Source organism: Hippopotamus amphibius, chromosome 9 (assembly GCF_030028045.1).
Source record: "Hippopotamus amphibius kiboko isolate mHipAmp2 chromosome 9, mHipAmp2.hap2, whole genome shotgun sequence".
Classification (NCBI taxonomy): Eukaryota; Metazoa; Chordata; class Mammalia; order Artiodactyla; family Hippopotamidae; genus Hippopotamus; species Hippopotamus amphibius.
Window position 1 is genome coordinate 61,449,427 of NC_080194.1, and position 19,825 is coordinate 61,469,251.

The window sequence follows — 19,825 nt, forward strand, 5'->3', positions numbered from 1 at the left end:
AACAGGAGAATGAATAAGCAATTTGTAGAACCGTCCCATATTTGAATTCAGCTCAACAAATAAAGGGAAGAAACTATTAACACACACAATAACATGACTAACCTCTAATCGTTATACTGAGTGAAAGCAGCAAGGTAAATGATGAGGAAAAATCATAAATTTTTCTATGATAGGAAAAGCAAACTAAGACAGAAAAAAAAATAATGCCTGCTTTGTGGTAGACCTTTCCCAATGTGCAATGTGCATCTGCATTATACATTAACCAGACCTCCTCAAAGCAGAAGGGTGTAATCAACCTTTAAGAAAAACGGTCCCTTTATGCAGACACCAGCATTGTAATTTTTAAGTTCTTTTAATTTCTTTTTCATCCCATACAGGGGGTTGTATTGACCAAAGGCTCACACTATACATGCATAACTGACCAAAACGTCTTTGATCAACTTTATGTAGAATGCTAACCTGTCAATATAACACATAAATTCTTTGTCTCAGAAATGTATAAAACTGCATCTCTAACTCCTGACCAGTGGAACAGTTCTCAGAGCTTTTGAAAATCTGTTCCCTGGGTTATAATCCTCAGTTTGGCTCAAATAAAATTCTCTTTTCTTTCTCCTTAGTTTGACTGTTCTTTGATTTTCTGTCAACACACAAAAGAATATATATTATCTGATTCCATTTATATGAAGTTCAAAACCAAACTAATCAATGATGATAAATATCAGAAAGTGGTTGCTTCTAGGGGGTATGGTAAAAATTGACCAGAAAGGGGCACCAGAGAATTTTCTAGAGTCATAAAAATATCCTATGTCTTATTTTGAGTGATATAGATGTATGCAATTTTAAAAATTTATTGAATTAACTCAAGATCTGTGATTTTGTTACATGTAAACTCTACCTCAGAATAAAAACACATTTTCTGTCATTTCTTCACATTTAAAAAAAATAAGAGCTTTTTTTCCATTTTTTTCTGGAAAATTTTAAATTATAAGACCTTTAGGTGATTGCAAAAGCTATTCTTTTCATGGTAAAATGACATAATAATAAGTTGCATGGGATTTGTTTTAAATTTCTTTAGAGTAATCATCAAAAAAGGGAAGATGAGATAAAAGAAGATTGACAAAGTGGTGATAATTTTCTCTATTTTTTATATGTTAGAACTATTCCATAATAAAAAGTAAAATTAAAAGGAAAAGAAAAAAGAATAGGGCACAAAAAGGAATTCAACAAATGTAAGCCTCACAGGCATAACATGATTTTTCCTTCTACATAATGTCATCTTTTAAAGTTGAGGGTAATAAACAGAAATATTCCAGCTAATCTTATTTTATGTTCATAATTTTAACTTTGTATAACCAACAGAGCTCGGGAGAAGTTGCATTTTTCAAAACTTAGGAATAAAAAGGCTAAGTAAGTAAAATTCAGGTAGACTTATGTGATTTTATTATAGGCTAACATGTATTGCCAAAAAAGAAAAATCTATGACAATGTATATGTTCCAAGAAGACTTACAAAGCCAAAACACATAAGCTTTAAGGGAGTCTACAATTTGAGAGAAAAAAAAAAAGGATGAAAAATAAATATGGAAATGCCATGGATACTTTGGTAACCTATTTTATCCAAGTTACACACCTTAGTTAGTTTTAAACCACACAAACTCAATGATTGCAGATTTTTGTAAATGTCATCAACTAACTGAGCATGTGCAAAACAAATAAATTAGCTGCCTTTGTTAATGATCTACAGTTTTACAGCAGAGCATTTCAGCGTAAGAAAAACAAGTGGAATCTGGAGCCAGACCACCTGAATTTGAATCCCCACGGCTCATTTCGTGTGCTGGTCTAGGGCAGATTGCTTACTTCTAGTCTCACTTTCCTCCTCTGTCAAATAGAGACAATAATACAACAAAGCTTGTAGGGTTGTTAATGCATGTAAAGAGCTAGCATTTAGGAAATGCTCCTTGAAAGTGATCACTATGGTCTTTATACAGAATGATACAATAAGCATTTTCTAGCCTCTACATTCTAAATATGCCATTTCAGGGATTTATAGAACTTCTGCTGTTCTACTATCCCTTATCTACAGCTAGAAATTTTAAAAACTGTGAAATCCATTAATTGGGGGGAATTTACTTGGCAACAAAACGTGATCTGATGTAAACTAATTTGGCAGCAAGATCTGACTTGAGTAGACATGAGGCTATTGACATTACTTAGGTACCTCTGCTTAATATGATTATTCATACATTTTACTACAAAAATATTTACACGCTTGCTTCCCATATTCTGCCCCAGCCTCCTATATGAATGCTATGCAAGAAATGGTATATGCACCATATTACTTTTAAATATCTGAAAATATCTGCATTTCAAAACCTATCGGACCCAAGGATTCCAAATAAGGGATAAGGGACCTGAACCAACAATTTTCTGAGTTCAAAATCCTCTAATTTACTGAACAAGAGGGGCTTCCCTGGTGGCACAGTGGTTAAGAATCTGCCTGCCAATACAGGGGATATGGGTTCAAGCCCTGGTCCAGGAAGATCCCACATGCCGCTGGAGCAACTAAGCCCGTGGGCCACAACTACTGAGCCTGTGCTCTGGAGCTCACGTGCCACAACTACTGAAGCCCACATGCCTAGAGCCCGTGCTCTGCAACAAGAGAAGCCACCGCAATGAGAAGCCTGTGCACCACAAGAAAGAGTAGCCCCCACTCGCCACAACTAGAGAAAGCCCTCGCACAGCAACAACGACCCAACGCAGCCAACAAATAAATAAATAAGTAAATTTAAAAAAAAGAGAGAGAGAACAAGAAAAAGACATACTTTATCCATATGTCAAAGGAAATCCTTTGATAAAATCACTTTAAAATGTTAAGGTTTTTGTGATTACGGCCTGATCGCTTACCATTTGCTGGGTAGCCAGGTGTTAGAGGGTCCCCTGCACCATTAAGATTTAAGATATTTCCACGCTGAACACCACCTCCAGGAAGATTCCAACTATCTGGATAGGATTCCACCCCAGGAGCAAAGTAATCAGCAGGGTCTGAGTACAAAATGAGCCCTCTGGCCCCTGCCAGTTGGGCATTTTTAACCTGGAAAACAGAGTCTTTCTTATTTTAGGTTGGTTACTCAAAATTACACTTAAATAAGTAGCTAAACCTTATCTTCAATCTTTTATCCTTAGACTTACAACAAAGGACATCTCAGAGAACTGGCTTTTTCTTTTTCCTACTGCAAGCTCTAAAGATGAGTTTCCAGGGCTGCGTCAGCCCTCAGAGCAGCCGATTTTAAAAATGTACATATTTGTGGTCATGAGTATGTGCTGTTTCCTTCCTCTAGTCTAGAAGCACAATAAGCAAGTAGACTCCACAGACTGGATTCCCATTTCTTCTGTGATTGAAAGGGAATACTTCTGAAATCTAATTTCCCACAAAGGAGGAAAAAATATTAGCATGTTAATTTGATAGTAACTTTCAAAACTGCTGTTGTATAAATTGTTTTTCTCATTACCTATAATAATTAATACTAAAATTTAATTTAGTAAATATTTTCAAAGATAACATTTAAAACAAATATATTGAAGGTTAACAACAAATCCAATGCATGCTTCTTTGTTGACCACAGGCACAATGTATAGCTATGGAAAAAACCTATTCTGTTCTCCCTGAACTTCTACACTGGCCAAATTCTGATGACCCAGTTTAAAATCCCTGTCTACAGCTAGTAAATGTATCTTCCCTGCTAGGTGGGCTGGTGGAGAGTATGAGAAGATCACAGTCCTCCAAAAGTTTTAAGGATGTGGTTCTACCCATGTAAGATACAATATAACTTTTTATTCTTGTGGAAAAGAAAAAAGAGATTATGTTTTACCTTATTTCCTCTGAAAATTTTCCCATATCTGGCAATCAGAATCTTTCCAGAACAATTGATTTTCATGTCCCGTTCTAGTTTAAAGAAGTCTTCAGTTCGTGCATAGTTAACATACACTAGGTCACCCTGTTGAGATTACAGACGACTTAGTACAAGTAAGATTTAATAAAAGAGGTTTTTCTGCATGAAGACTGTTTCACATCTTTGAAAGAGGGAAGAAACAGGAGTATGCAAGAGCATCAGAAAAGCATGAGCCTCAGATAAGAGTTTTAAGGGAGAAATGAACTTGAATTGAGAAGACAATTAGCTGGGTAGAGACATGAATTAAATATTAAGTTTTCTTTATGTTGATGTCTCCTATAAGGTGACTATAAAACTATAGAAGCACTCCCCAGAAAAATGCACATAAATATACACTCTGCCACATGCAATTTAGAGGGGGCCAGGTACCCTAGGTTAAAAAGCCCTTGATGAGAGCTTTATTCTCTTTGAAGTGTATCCACAATGGGTCTTCACACCACCAGGTAAAAAAATGTCAAGCAATATCACTGATTTACAGGTCTGGCTTCACATCATTAGAATGATTATGTGCGAGTCCTCTAACATCTCTGAGTCTCAACATTATCATCTGTAAAATGGCCTGTTAGAGTAGATCAGTGTCCTTCACACATTTTTTTTTTTTTTGCTCACCTACTCTGTAAGTTATTTTTGAAAAGCAATGTATCCCTCCTTTAAGTTGACATCTGAAATTTTTTGTCATGTCTTTAAGTTGCAGCAAAGAACGCAATTTCCAGCACATTATAAATATTAACATTTTAGAAGCAATTTTATCTCACTTTTTATGTATATCCAAAGGAATTTAAGTAGTAATGAATTATTATTCAGTATCACCCATTTTAAAACCACACTCTTCAGTCAGAATTTTATCATCACTTTTTCTCCTTGAACTTGTATTTGACCCTTTCCCTAAAGCATTTTACTCTAAAGTAAAACATATTTGTGCTGGACACCAGGGTGCGCTGCCCAGATTCCCCTTCATTGATGATGTTCTTGCTCCGGCTGCAGGGAAGGCTCTCTGCAGGCAGGCTTCAGTAGTCAGGACCTCGCTCAGGATCAGCTACAGACAGCAACCTTGCTCAAGGTCATGCCCCTTCTTAGGATGCACACGTTCAATGACTGATTGATGTGGAGATATAAATACCTAGACATCTTTGTCCAGCCCAAGACAAATCCTGAAGGGCTATTCTGACTCCAGAGTGGCCCATCAGGTCAGCTGAGGCTGTCTTTGAGCTGGCATTGAGGTGCAACTTCTCCCTCTGCCAGCTTCCTTCTCCTCCATACCACAGATATTGGTCCCAAGAGAATACTACTTAATTAACATCTAACATGCTAAATTCCATTTCAGTTTCTGTTACCTAGGATCTGGGTAGGTTTGTAAGTCTTTTATTAATTACTGCCAAACTTGGCTTGATTAAGAATGTGTGTGTGTGTGTGTATGTGTGTGTGTGTGTGTGTGTGTGTAGTGTTTAAAAATATTTATTTCCTATGACAAGCTATACGTGTTAAGAAAATTCTTCAAGAGTAACTTACTATTATAATTATTAGTAGTGTCAAATTGAGTCTAACAACATTATATCATTATAAACTTTTATAAATAATGCCTAAACATAAAATTTTATTTCAAATACAACTTTTAGTACTATGCGATGTTAAAACATTAGGTCATGGATCTATGGATGAATAAATTATTTCCAGAATGAGTTAGGACTCACTTTCAGTTCTATTCCCATTTCTTGTTTTTAGACATAAGTTCTGAGAAACCTTGGGATGGGGATGAAAAAAAAATTGGAATTTTCCTTAAATTATTTAAACTCTTTCCAAGTTACAACCCCTAAATTTCACACTGATCTATTATTATTATAGTTAACTCTAATGATATCAGCCGGAAACTCAATTAGGCTTATCTTTAATTTTGTTCAAATATAAACCATTTGACTTGCCGAATTTTTGTTACATAGCTATTAGAATCTTTCACCATTGTCTCTTTGTTTGGAGCCCCAGAGATTTTTTTTTATAACTCAGAGATATTCTTCATACTGTTTTAGGATGGAGGAGTGATGTTTCTCATTCATAACTTAAGAGAAAAAAATAATTGTAAATAGGGAGGTGGAGACAGAGTACCAGCAGGACCTTACCACAGGCTAGTTCTCAATTCCATGAAAGAGTCCACTGAAAAATTGATGATGCAACTGACTTATTTAAAACAATCCTATGTCTGCCTTTGGAAAGTCTTCACAACCCTAGAGTTTGAAGTCCCTGTCCTACATGATTTCTAACATCCTATACTTTTCTTTTGGTTATTGTTTTCCCCTTTGACTACATCTCATAACATGTACACAACAAATTTATGACATACTGCCATAAAGTCGTTTCAAAGCTGATTGCAGGATTCATTTCACAAACTTGCTGAAGGCATATCATTCTAGGAATTAGGGATACAGCAAATCCCTGTCCTTACATTCATGTAGAAAACAGAGAGATAAGATAATAAACAATAAAATTAATAACTAAGTAAATTGTATATTAAAAGCTGATGAGTTCAAAAAAAAGGTTAAATACAGCAGGCGAACAGAACTTGTACTGTACTCAGTTGGGTGCAATTTTCAAAATAGGGAGAAAGTCTATTGAGAAGGTGACATTTGAATCTTTGCTTCAGTAAAAGGTTTACTTTTAGCTATTACTTTTCTTCCTAAGATCAACGCAATATTAATGCACTATTGATGATAGAACTGTATGTCTGATTTATAACTGTCAGTCTTCTCTGCAGCTCTTATTCTAACTGTGAATACAGAGCCATTAACCAATTTGATTTCAGTGAATTCTGTTTTAGTGTAAATGTTCTACTTGAAATGTATTCCTATTTAATATCACCAACTTTGGGAAGACTGCTTCTTTAAATGTCTGTAAATTGTGGCTATCTTTTAATAAATCTGCACTCCTCACAAAGCAAATTATGATGGAGAAGGGATTGGAGAAGATATTACTTTGAAAATGACAGTAACCTTTGAAAATGAAAACAAGTGTGGACAGATAGGCCCTCCCGGCACTTCACAAACGCAAGCTGTCACTGCTAGTTAGAAAAAATCTTTGTTTTCAGACAATGACCTTCTTGTAAAATTTACACTGTGCCATTGTTCTATAACTGGGAAAAAATACAATCTTGCACTGTTAGCCTAAAATTTTCCATTTGTCTCCAGCTTCCATTTTCCTGCTCTTGTTAACAGAGACAGAATTGGGATGTGAGACCAGTGGTTATCAAAGCATGGTTCTTGAACCCACAGAATCAACAATATCTAGGACCTTGCTGGAAACAAACTCTGAGGCTTCACCCAAGACCTACTGAGACTCAGGCGGTGGGAATCAGAATCTGTGTTTCATAAGCCCTCTGGATTATTGTGATACATGCTGAGTTTGAGAACCAGATTAAACTATATTTTATGGACAATGTCAAATTGCTAATTTCAAATAACCTAAAGCAAAACCCAGTATTTCATACTTCAGAGGATTCCCGATGTAGATTCATAGATTACTCATAGTGAAATACATATACAGACATACATCATTAAAAAATAAAATTAACACTCCACTGCCTGGGTTACAGGTAATCCGGCGAAACATACCAGCCAACAAACTAATTTAATATTTGAACATAAACAACAATTCCTTGAAGAATCATATGCACCTTCTAGCCTCCTCTTAATGTGGAAGAGTTTAAATTTACTTGAAAGAAATGAGTTAATAATCTCTATGATTTTCTCATGAGTAGAATAATTCTGTCAAAACTGGACATCTACATGCAAAAGAATCAAACTGGACCACTTTCTTACACCATATACAAAAATAAATTCAAAATGATTAAAGACTTAAATGTAAGACCTGAAAACATAAAACTTCTAGAAGAAAACACAGGCAGGACATTCCTTGACTTCAGACTTAGCAATATTTGTTTTTGGATAGGTCTCCTCAGGTAAGGGAAACAAAAGCAAAAACAAACAAATGGGACTACATCAAAATAAAAAAAGTTTTGCATAGCAAAGGAAACTCTCGATACAATTAAAAGGCTACCTACTAAATGGGAAAAGATATTTGCAAATGATATATCCGATAAGAGGCTAATATCAAAATATACAAAGAATACCTACAAATCAATATCAAAAAAACCAAACATCCCAATTGAAAAAATGGTCAGAGAACTGAATAGATATTTTTCCAAAGAAGACATACATGTGGCCAACAGGCACATGAAAAGATGTTCAACATCATTAATCATCAGGGAAATGTAAATCAAAACTACAATGAGACATCACCTTACGCCTGTCAGAATGGCTATCCAAAATGACAACAAATAATATGTTGGTGAGAAGGCAGAGCAAAGGGAACCCTCTTGCACTGTTGGTGGGAATGTTAGAGGGTGAGTCAAAAATTATCCACACTCTGGCTGTAGAATTCATTTTAATTAACTTTCAGAAAAGACAAATACATCACTTTTCGATGTAATCTTCTTGCTTTTCAATACACTTTGTCCATCTGTCAATGAGATTTTGTATTCCCTCATTAAAAAATGTTTTAGGCTGAGCTGCGAGCCACGAATGCACCACTGTCTTCACTTCATCAGAAGTGAACCTTCATCCTTGTAGGGCTGCTTTCAGGAGACCAAAGAGGTCAAAGTCCAATGGAGCAAGATCATGACTATAGGGAGGATGATTTAACACCTCAAAATGAAGTTTTTGCAGAGTGTCAACAGTGTGGGCAGAAGTGTGTGGACATGCATTGTCATGCAAGATCACCATGTCCCTGGATAGTAGTCCTCTGCGTTTAATCCAAAGCTTAGACTTCAGCTCTTCAGTAAGCATTTCTATCCATTCATACACACTTCGCGACAAAACATTTTCTACATACTGCACACAAAGTCTTCGATAAATAACGGCACCAGGTACACCCTCAGACCACAAAAAATGAATCCCTGCACACTGCTTTTCTTTCATGCAAATCACAAGTGGGGCATCCATTTTTGCTCGCACCGCAGTTACAAGTGAATTGATGTAACACATTCTCACCTGCACAGCAGTGACTGAGGAGACAGTAGCCTTGAACGGAAAGCACTGATATGACAGTGCAGCCAACAGAAGTTTTAATATAACTGGAGTGCAGATAATTTTTGATTCACCCTCATAAATTGGTGCAGACACTATGGAAACAGTATGGAGGTTTCCTCCAAGATTAAAAATAGAACTAGCATACAATCCAGCAATCCCACTCCTAGGGTATTTATCAGAAAAAAAAAAAAATACCAATTCTAAAAGATACATGCAACCCTATGTTCATTTCCTCATTATTTACAATAGTCAAAACATGGAAGCAACCCAAATTCCCATCAATACATGGATGGATAAAGATGTGGTATATACAATGTAATATTACTCAGCCACAAAAAAAATGAAATCTTGCTATTTGCAGCAACATGGATGGACCTACAGGGTATTCAGCTAAGTGAAATAAGTCAGATAGAGAAAGACAAATACCTGATGATTCGACTTATATGTAGAATCTAAAAAACAAACGAACAAACAGAAACAGTCATAGATACAGGGGACAAGCAGTTAGTTGCCAACGGGGAGAGGGTGAAAGGTGGAGAGAAACATGTGAGGGAGATTAAGAGGTATAAACTTCCATCATAAAATAAATGAGTCACAGGTATGAAATGTACAGTGTGGGGAATATAGTTAATAACTATATCATATCTTTGTATGGTGATAGATGGTAACGACTTATTGTGGTGATCATTTTGAAATATATAGAAATATTGAATTATATTGTGTAGTAGAAACTAATAGAGTGTTGTGGGTCGATTATACTTTAAAAACAAATAAACAAACTCATAGAAAGAGATCAGATCTGTGGTTACCAGAGACAGGGGATGGGGGGAGGGGGAATTGGATAAAGGTAGTCAAAGGACGGAAGAGCAGTAAGAGAAATTAAGGAAACTCTCCCATTCACCAAACAGAATAAAATACCTAGGAATAAACCTGCCTAAGGAGGCAAAAGATCTGTATGCAGAAAACTTTAAGACATTGATGAAAGAAATCAAAGACGACACAAACAGATGGAGGGACATACCATGTTCCTGGATTGGAAGAATCAACATCGTGAAAATGACTGTACTACCCAAAGCAATTTACAGATTCAATGCAATCCTGATCAAATTACCAATGGCATTTTTCACAGAACTAGAGCAAGAAATCTTATGATTTGTATGGAAACGCAAAAGACCCCGAATAGCCAAAGCAATCTGGAGAAGGAAAAATGGAGTTGGTGGAATCAGGCTTCCTGACTTCAAACTATACTACAAGGCCATAGTGATCAAGACAGTATGGTACTGGCACAAAAATAGAAAGGAAGATCAATGGAATAGAATAGAGAACTCAGAAGTAAGCCCAAACACATATGGGCACCTTATCTTTGACAAAGGAGGCAAGAATATACAATGGAAAAAAGACAGCCTCTTCCATAAGTGGTGCTGGGAAAATTGGACAGCTACATGTAAAAGAATGAACTTAGAACACTTCCTAACACCATACACAAAAATAAACTCCAAATGGATTAAAGACCTCAATGTAAGGCTAGACACTATAAAACTCCTAGAGGAAAACATAGGCAGAACACTCTATGACATCCATCAAAGCAAGATCCTTTTTTGACCCACCTCCTAGAATCATGGAAATAAAATCAAGAATAAACAAATGGGATCTCATGAAACTTCAAAGCTTTTGCACAGCGAAAGAAACCATAAACAAGACTAAAAGGCAACCCTCAGAATGGGAAAAAATAATTGCCTATGAAACAACGGACAAAGGATTAACCTGCAAAATATACAAGCAGCTCATGCAGCTGAATACCAAAAAAGCAAATAACCCAATCCACAAATGGGTGGAAGACCTAAATAGACATTTCTCCAAAGAAGACATACAGATGCCAACAAACACATGAAAAGATGCTCAGCATCACTAATCATCAGAGAAATGCAAGTCAAAGCCACAATGAGGTATCACCTCACACCAATCAGGATGGCCATCATCACAAAATCTGGAAACAACAAATGTTGGAGAGGTGTGGAGAAAAGGAAACTCTCCTGCACTGTTGATGGGAATGTAAGTTGGTACAGCCACTATGGAAAACAGTTTGGAGGTTCCTTAAAAAACTACAAATAGAACTACCATATGATCCAGTAATCCCACTCCTGGGCATATACCCAAAGAAAACCATAATCCCAAAAGAAACTTGTACCATAATGTTTATTGCAGCACTCTTTACAATAGCCAGGACATGGAAGCAACCTAAATGCCCATCAACAAATGAATGGATAAAGAAGATGTGGCACATATATACAATGGAATATTACTCAGCTCTAAAAAGGGATGAGATGGAGCTATATGTAATGAGGTGGATAGAACTACAGTCTGTCATACAGAGTGAAGTAAGTCAGAAAGAGAAAGACAAATATTGTATGCTAACTCATATATACGGAATCTAAAAATGGTACTGATGAACTCAGTGACAGGAACAAGGACGCAGATACAGAGAATGGACTGGAGAACTCGAGGTTTGGGAGGGGGCAGGGGGTGAAGGGGAAGCTGAGACGAAGAGAGAGAGTAGCACAGACATATATATACTACCAAGTGTAAAATAGATAGTCAGTGGGAAGTTGCTGTATAACAAAGGGAGTCCAACTCGAGGATGGAAGATGCCTTAGAGGACTGGGGCGGGGAGGGTGGGGGGACTTGAGGGGGGGGAGTCAAGGAAGGGAGGGAATACGGGGATATGTGTATAAAAACAGATGATTGAACTTGGTGTACCCCCAAAAAATAATAAATTTAAAAAAAAAAAAAGGGTAGTCAAAGGGTACAAACTTCCAATTATAAGATAAACAAATACCAGGGACGTAATGTACAACATGAGAAATATAATTAACTCTGCTGTATGTTACATACGAAAGTTGTCAAGAGAGTAAATCCTAAGATTTCTTATCACAAGAAAAAAAAATTTTTGTCTATTTCGCTTTGTATCTATATGAGATGATGGATGTTCGCTAAATTTATTGTGATAATCATGTCATGATGTATGTAAGTCATTATGCTATACACCTTAAACTTATACAGTGCTGTATATCAATCACATCTCAATAAAACTGGAAGAAAAGAAAACAAAACTGAAAAAACAAAAAGAAACAAAAAAAAGTACAAAAAATAATTGGTGGATTTTAATTGATTATACAGTAAACCCACAAACTACTGTGGGTTTAATGTTCTCCTTATAACATTCTGTCTTCCCATGCAGAAACATGATCTTTTTCTTTATATACAATATTTTCACTGCTCAATAAATTTCAGTATTCTTCAACTAGTTCACACTCATTTAATTTAATAATTTTTACAATATATTTTATATTTTACCGCTATTTTTAATTATATCTTTGTTATATTTTCTGCTCTTATCATTTGTCCATATATTTAACTGTAATCTGGTAACATTAACACTACTTTTAAGTAAAGAGATATTAGTATTTTCGGTATATTCTTGTTACACAGACATATCACTGTAAACAATGAATGAGGAAATTAATAAAGACCTAAAGTGTGAAAATATAAAGAGAACATTAGACAATATCACAATTAAAAAATTCTTTTCATAAAAAGCAACACAGATAACACGAACAAATATGGGTGAAAAATTAGGAGAAGCTGTTTGCAATATTTAAACCAAAATGAGATGAATAACTAAAGTATTTAAGAAACCTCTGTAGTTAATAAGAAAAAGGCCAGACACTCAACAGGAAAAGATGGCTATAATTAATCATTTCAAAGAGCAAAAAAACAGAATAGCTAATAAATATGTTTAGAGACGTACAGTCTCATTTGTAATCAAAAGATGTGAATCTAAATAAATTAAAACAATAAAACAATTAGATGGGCAAAATTTAGAAAGTTACATAATTTCAATCATTGATGAAAATGTGAAGAAAAAGGAACACTCATATAGTGTTGGGAAGGAGCAATAAACTGCTACAGTCTGGACATTGTGAAATGAAGTATTCCCTACAAACCAGCAATCCCACACCTGGTTTAGTTTACACAGAGTCCATGAATGAGCATATTCACGCCAAGACTGTTTGTGGTCGTTTAAATTTAGAGGCAAACCATGTGTCTGCCACTAAGAGAATGGATAAGTTACATGCGGTGTGCACATAACATGGGATAATATGCAGCAGTGAAAAGTGACAAACTACTCTGACATAAAGCAATAGATTAAAAAAAAAGTTGATTGAAAACAGAGACCAAGTAAGACCTAAGGTATAATATTATTTGTGTACACTTAAAATAAACCGGTCACAAAATCAAGGCCATGTTTCTGTAAGAATACATACAGTGCTAAAGTATAAATACATTAGAGTGGGTGGCAGGGTGTAGTGGGGTGGAGAAGAGGAACGAGATTGAAAATAGGGATGAGCAATGAAAGGAAAGAAATTGAATGAGGGCTCTTACATGGACCCTTAATGGTAACGTGCCTTACCCTGAGGGATAAGTCTATATGACTTCAGGACACTTGAGATCTAAAATATACTATCTCTTCATTCCCAATTATTATCTCCCTTCTTTCTATGTCATGTCAATTATGAAATAATAACAATGGTTGTAAGCATTCTATTTACGTGCAAATTCTTAGGGAGGATTTTTCTAATATTGTGTCATTAACTATGATGTAAACTGCTCATCTGAAGTAAATACCATACAACCAATAGAAAATATTCTATTCTAAGTTTATGATAATTTTTAAATTACAAATTAATCAAATACATTAGAAAATAACAAAAAGTACGTTCATTAACTTTACTTATTAAAAAATATGGCATTGCCTAATATTTAATCATCCTTATGTTCTTGCAATAAATCTTAATTGATTGGTAAAGACAGAGCTTTAAATATCAATTCAATTCTAAACAAATTTTTTACTTAGGATGTTTCTGGTGGCAGTCAAGCCCTTATCTCTCTGTTGAGCAATACTTCAATATGTCCAACTGTCTATTAGCAACATCTTGGAATATATCCTAGACACCTCAAACTCAATGTGCCCAGAACTGAATCCACTTGATGTTGAATATTACAGTAGGAGAGATAACATTTTTAAAAGACATTAATAAATTACAGTCAACGCTTTCAAATTTAGCTTTCTTATAAAAACACACAGCACTATGCAAGAATCTGGTGATTTACTTTAAAATTTCAGATGATAGTTATGCACACAGCTTTACTGAGTAAACCACATAACATTTTCTTTTCTTTTTTTTTTAAATTTATTTATTGTTTTTTGGGGGGTACACCAAGTTCAATCATCTGTTTTTATACACATATCCCCATATTCCCTCCCTCCCTCAAGTCCCCCCCACCCTCCCCGTCCCAGTCCTCTAAGGCATCTTCCATCCTCGAGTTGGACTCCCTTTGTTATACAGCAACTTCCCACTGACTATCTATTTAACAGTTGGTACTATATATATGTCTGTGCTACTCTCTAGCTTTGTCTCAGCTTCCCCTTCACCCCTGCCCCCACCAAACCTCGAGTTCTCCACTCCATTCTCTGCATCTGCATCCTTGTTCTTGTTACTAAGTTCATCAGTACCATTTTTAGATTCTGTATATGTGAGTTAGCATACAATATTTGTCTTTCTCTTTTTGACTTACTTCACTCTGTATGACAGACTCTAGGTCTATCCACCTGGACATTTGTACTTTCATTTGAAAATGGTAACAATTTCAAATTCTCATTCGAGTTCTTTGAAAATGGATCCAAGTTATACAATGGTGGTAAGATATGTAGTATTTTCATACAAAGGAAATTACTTGGCAATAAAAAGAAACAGCCAACAGATAAATGAAAAACGTGAATTTCACAGGTCCTATGTTTAGTGAAAGGAAACAGACACAAATGATTACATGTTGTCAATTCCATTTATATGAATTTCTAGTGTAGGCAAAACTAATCAAAGGAGGCAAAAAAAAAATCAGGAGAATGATTGCCTTGGGAGTATGTGGAGTTGATTGAGAAGGGGCTTAAAGTATAATCCAAAGTGACAGTAATATTCTGTATGTTGATGGGGTTTGAATTACACAGGTATATGCATCTGTCAAAAGTCAATAAATGTACATTTTGGAGTTCTCCATCTCAGTGTAGTAAATTTTATCTTAAAAATCACTATGAACACAAAACAATATATATTCCTTTTTATTACTAAGAAATTCTATTTCTTAAATGTGGAAAAAGATGAATTTGTATTACATCAAAAACCTCCTTAATATCCCTTTAATTATTGCCTGTATGTATGAGGAAGTTCTGTTTGTTATTTTTATTTTATTGCATGCATTTTTACCTCTGGCATTCCTTGTGGAGAAAAGGCACTAAAAGGTGGCACAACATCAGAAACATTTTCATAACCTGGAGGAGGTGGTTCAAATAATGATGTGTTGAAAATCTAGAGAAACAAAATATAATAATCAGAAGCAAATCAGGTGTAGTTTGATCACTAAAACCAAAAAAGGAAATGTGTATTATCTCTTCCATCAGTAGACAGTTAATCAAGCCTTTGGTATTTTAAAGCTACAAATCAAAAAGCCAGCTCTGTGCTAGAAGCTATGAGGACTTCATGAAATGAATAAACTACAGACCTCTGGAGGATCTATAGGCACCAGCTTTTGATTTAGAATGAAAGTTTAATTCCCAAATAAAAAATAATATCATATAGTATTCTTAGTCACTTATAGAACTGCTAAGATAATTACTATGGAGCAAATTAAATGTTAAATTCACTTCGAACCAAATATAATCTTTTAACTATATCACTGACATTGTGAGGTAGGGATCAATTTTTTTTTAGTTTCCAACCTACTAAAAGAAGAAGAAAAAGGAAGCAGAAAAAGGAGCATTAGAGGGGAAAAAAGAAAAAGTAAAAATCATATAATAAGAAAGCAGAACTATAATTACTACCAGTCAGTAATTACAAAAAATTAAAGCAAAAATCTGTGATTAAAAAGCATAGTATGTCAGACTAGATAAATTCAGCTGTGTACCATTTCACAAGAAGTGACTTAAACATGTCACAGCAAGTTTGAAAGTAACAAACTAAAAAAGAAATACCAAGAAAATACTATTTACATCTAAAAGAGAGCTCCAAACTACCGGAAGAAGAAATTGACAAGATTCCAAAGAAAAACAAAAATAATCCACCACTATAGTGAGATAATCTAATATTCCTTTACCAGTAATTAATAAAGATTGCAGACAAAATGAGAGCACATCAAGGATAAAGGAGATTGTAGCCAAACAATTAACAAACTTGAACTAATGAACAAATATAAAATTATTAAACTCAACTGAAGAATAACATTTTTTTCAAATAAACACAGAACATTTATAAAAATTGACCACATAACAGGCTGTAAAGGAAGCCTCAACAAATGCCAAACAATGTGTCATACAAACCATATTATCTGATCACGATGTAGTTAATTTAGAAAATCAGATCAAACTGATAGTGGAATAACCTTTAAATTTAGAATTTTAAAAATACCTCTAAATAGCTCCAAGGTTCAAAGATGAAAACATAGCAATTAGAAAATATTAAGATATTAATAACTAAAACACTTCAAACTTGTGATTTCTAGTTGAAGTGGTTCTTAGAAGGAAATTTATGGTTTTAAAAACTCATAATAGAAAAGAAGAAAGGTTGAACATCAATAAATTAAGTATTCAACTGAAAATGCTACAAAGAACAGCAAAATAGACACCAGGAAGGTAAAAGAGGAAATCATATAAAGTAAGAACAGAATTAATGGAGCATAAAACAGATATACAAGAAATGATTGCCAAAGCTGAAGGTTTAGTCTTTGAAAATACAGGTAAAATTGACACATCTCTGCCAATGTCAATAAGAAAAAAATATAAGGTAAGCACAAATAAATAATATTAGGAGTAGAAAAAAAAACATATCTATAGATGTTGCACAGATTCAAAAAGATAATAAGAAAATACGAGGAAGAACTATGCCAGTAATTGAAAACTTAGATGAAATAGAAAAATGCATTTTAAAATATTTACTAAAACTGACAGAATGCATTTTTTAAAAATCTAAATAGTCCTATAACAATAAAGAAATTGAATCAGGAGTTTAAAATCTCCCACAAAACAAAGAATCAAAACCAACTGGTTTTCCTTTGAGTTTGAAAGATTAAAGTAAAAGATCATTTAAATATAACACAACCTATTTCAGACATTAAAAACTCAACTCATTTTGTAAGGCAAGTCTAATCTAGAAATTATAACCCAATAAGCAAATTGCAGAAATACAGGCCAAATATGCTATGAAAATAACCTGAATATATATAGATATGAGCTGAAAACTCTACTACTAATATTACAAATTTTAAAAATATAAGATTAGTCTAATATTAGAATATTATTTAATATAATTATCATTATGAAAAAGAAAAATTATATGCTCATCTCAAAAGATATCCAAAAAAAAGAAGAAAAGTGTTGATAAAATTCAACATAAATCCATGACAAAAAGTCTTAGTAAACTTGGAAAGGACGTGAATTAACGTAACCTGATATAAATATCAAAATTAAGGTGAAACATTAAAAACATTCAAGTCAAGGACACCTGTTATCACCACTCATTTTTAACATTAAACTATAAGTCCTGGTCAGTGCAATAATGCAAAGGGTGATGGGAGATGGGGAGTGAGTCTGAGCTGACATTGTATTGTAGTAACCAGAGTACCAGTTACCTACTTCTGATGCTGATAGACTCTAAAGCGATACCAAATCAACTACTACTCTACAGAAATTCCCACATCTTTCATCTTTCCTGTAATTTTTCTGTGATCCACATAGGGTACAAACTCAACTGAATCACTGGGAAAGATTATAAGAAACACTATACTAAGTGCAACAAAAATCCACCTAGAGACAAAGTCAACCCACCAGCAAGTCTTTTAGGCAAGGAAGTATTCAAATTCGTCTCACCTGATTTGCCTTTATGGTAATCTTCAATTTTACAATACTACTGAGCAGGTGGATTTTACATGAAGTGTATGAGTTATTCTAACAACAAGGAAAAGTTTCTTAAAGTCAAGGAAATGATGCTTTCAGGTGACTTTATCAAAGGTAGACTATACACCAGTGAGCACTGCTCACTAACCAAAATTCATTAACATAGCCTCAAATTATGTGTTCTGGGTATAAGTAAAATAATTTTGGTTTACGAATTTCTATTTACTTTTCTGTGACATAAAAAAGGCAATATTTACAGTTCAATCTATATGGCATATTACCCTAAATAAACAAAAATAAAATAATTCATATATGTATTACAAATACTTCCTGCAGAATCTACTAAATACTAATCATATTTGTTCCCTGTGGGAAGGGGAACTCATCTGTGTTGTGCAGGAGAGTAAAAGTTTGCAGTTTATCACATAGCTTGGCTATGAATAGTCACAATAATTAAACTGGGAGATGGGGACACAGTAAAAGAGCATTTGTAGTTGGGGTAAGAATAGAGCTGAACTGTCACAAGGTCAAAAGATATAATGTCTGAATCTGAAACACAAACAATACAAACATGTCATTTAAAGAAACAGAGGTAAATATCAAAAGAATCAACTCAGGGCAGAATAGTGATTGCCTCGGGGAAGGGAGATATAGGGAAGCCCTTTGGAGAACTGTGTGATTCTTTATGTGCAGGTATAACTTGGATAAAAATAAAAATGAATCAATGATATAACTTTCAAAAAAGTTAATAAGCTTTTGGCAGCTAACACCATTCAGGAAAATCTCCAAAATGAAACTTCTACAAGATAGATTTATATTATGTGGCAGGCTTTAGAAATTTCATAAATGCTTATAATAGTAAAAACAAGAAATGAAATAAAAGCAAAGGTACTGTCAAAATTGGAAGTGAAGAGGAAGGAAAAAAGAAGAGAAATGAAAGTTTGCTATTTTTCTCATTGTACACAATTGCCAGATTTGATAGATCAAATTTAAGTACACGTATTTTTTAACATTACCAATATTTTACTGTATCATTAAATAATCTTCCTAAATACACAAAGACCTCAATATTTAATTATATAGACATGTCCCCACTTATTTAATAAAGGTTATGGGACCACATGAAGTATATTGATATTCCCCATACCTACCATAAAAATATTTTTAAAATTTTGAAATAGTTTGATAATATTTTTAAAAGTTAAACTGTATTAACTACTATACTTTAAAATAGTGAATATGGAAAGTTTCAACTCATGCTAGGAAATTTAGCATGGGATTACATCACTGACTGCAAAACAACATATTAGTTGTTAAGAGGCTGATTCATTAGTCAATAAGAGGAGGTGATTAAAAATTTACATATACTTAAATCATATGACATTTTGAGCTGACTGATCAAACTGGACATATCTGAATCTATATGCAATTTAGAAGGCCCAGCTAACAAAAGGACTGAAAGAAGCTATCTAGAGTAAAAGGGGCTATTTTAGATATGATAGCTCTAAGGCAAATAGGGATGAATGTGTGTTATATTTTATGAGCTTTCATATCAAATATCTACAGTGATAAGAAATATCTCAATTACTTGTGTTATCTTCTTTCCCAGGTATGTGCCCTAACTAGCAAAGAAGACTGTAAATTCTTTAGCATAGATATAATTCTATAGCATTTCTCTCCAAACTTTCTTCCTTCCAAATGCCCACATCCAAGTTCATTAAGTACCAATAAAAACCTGCTAGCTCAAACAGCACATCTCTGAATTTCCTAGCATCTTCAAATCTATGCAAGATCTTT

The 19,825-nt window shown here is 34.2% G+C and overlaps 1 protein-coding gene across 3 annotated transcripts in view; it reads right to left on the reverse strand.

The window, feature by feature from the left end:
- Positions 1-19,825, reverse strand: part of FOLH1 (folate hydrolase 1) — a 60,938-nt gene that overhangs the window by 32,829 nt on the left and 8,284 nt on the right. For all 3 annotated transcript variants that reach the window (XM_057748964.1, XM_057748963.1, XM_057748965.1), the window contains exons 4-6: positions 15,348-15,449; positions 3,869-3,994; positions 2,904-3,090 (exon numbers count right to left, since the gene is read on the reverse strand). In XM_057748964.1, coding sequence (XP_057604947.1) covers positions 2,904-3,090; positions 3,869-3,994; positions 15,348-15,449 — 415 coding nt within the window. The remainder of the gene's footprint in view (positions 1-2,903; positions 3,091-3,868; positions 3,995-15,347; positions 15,450-19,825) is intronic.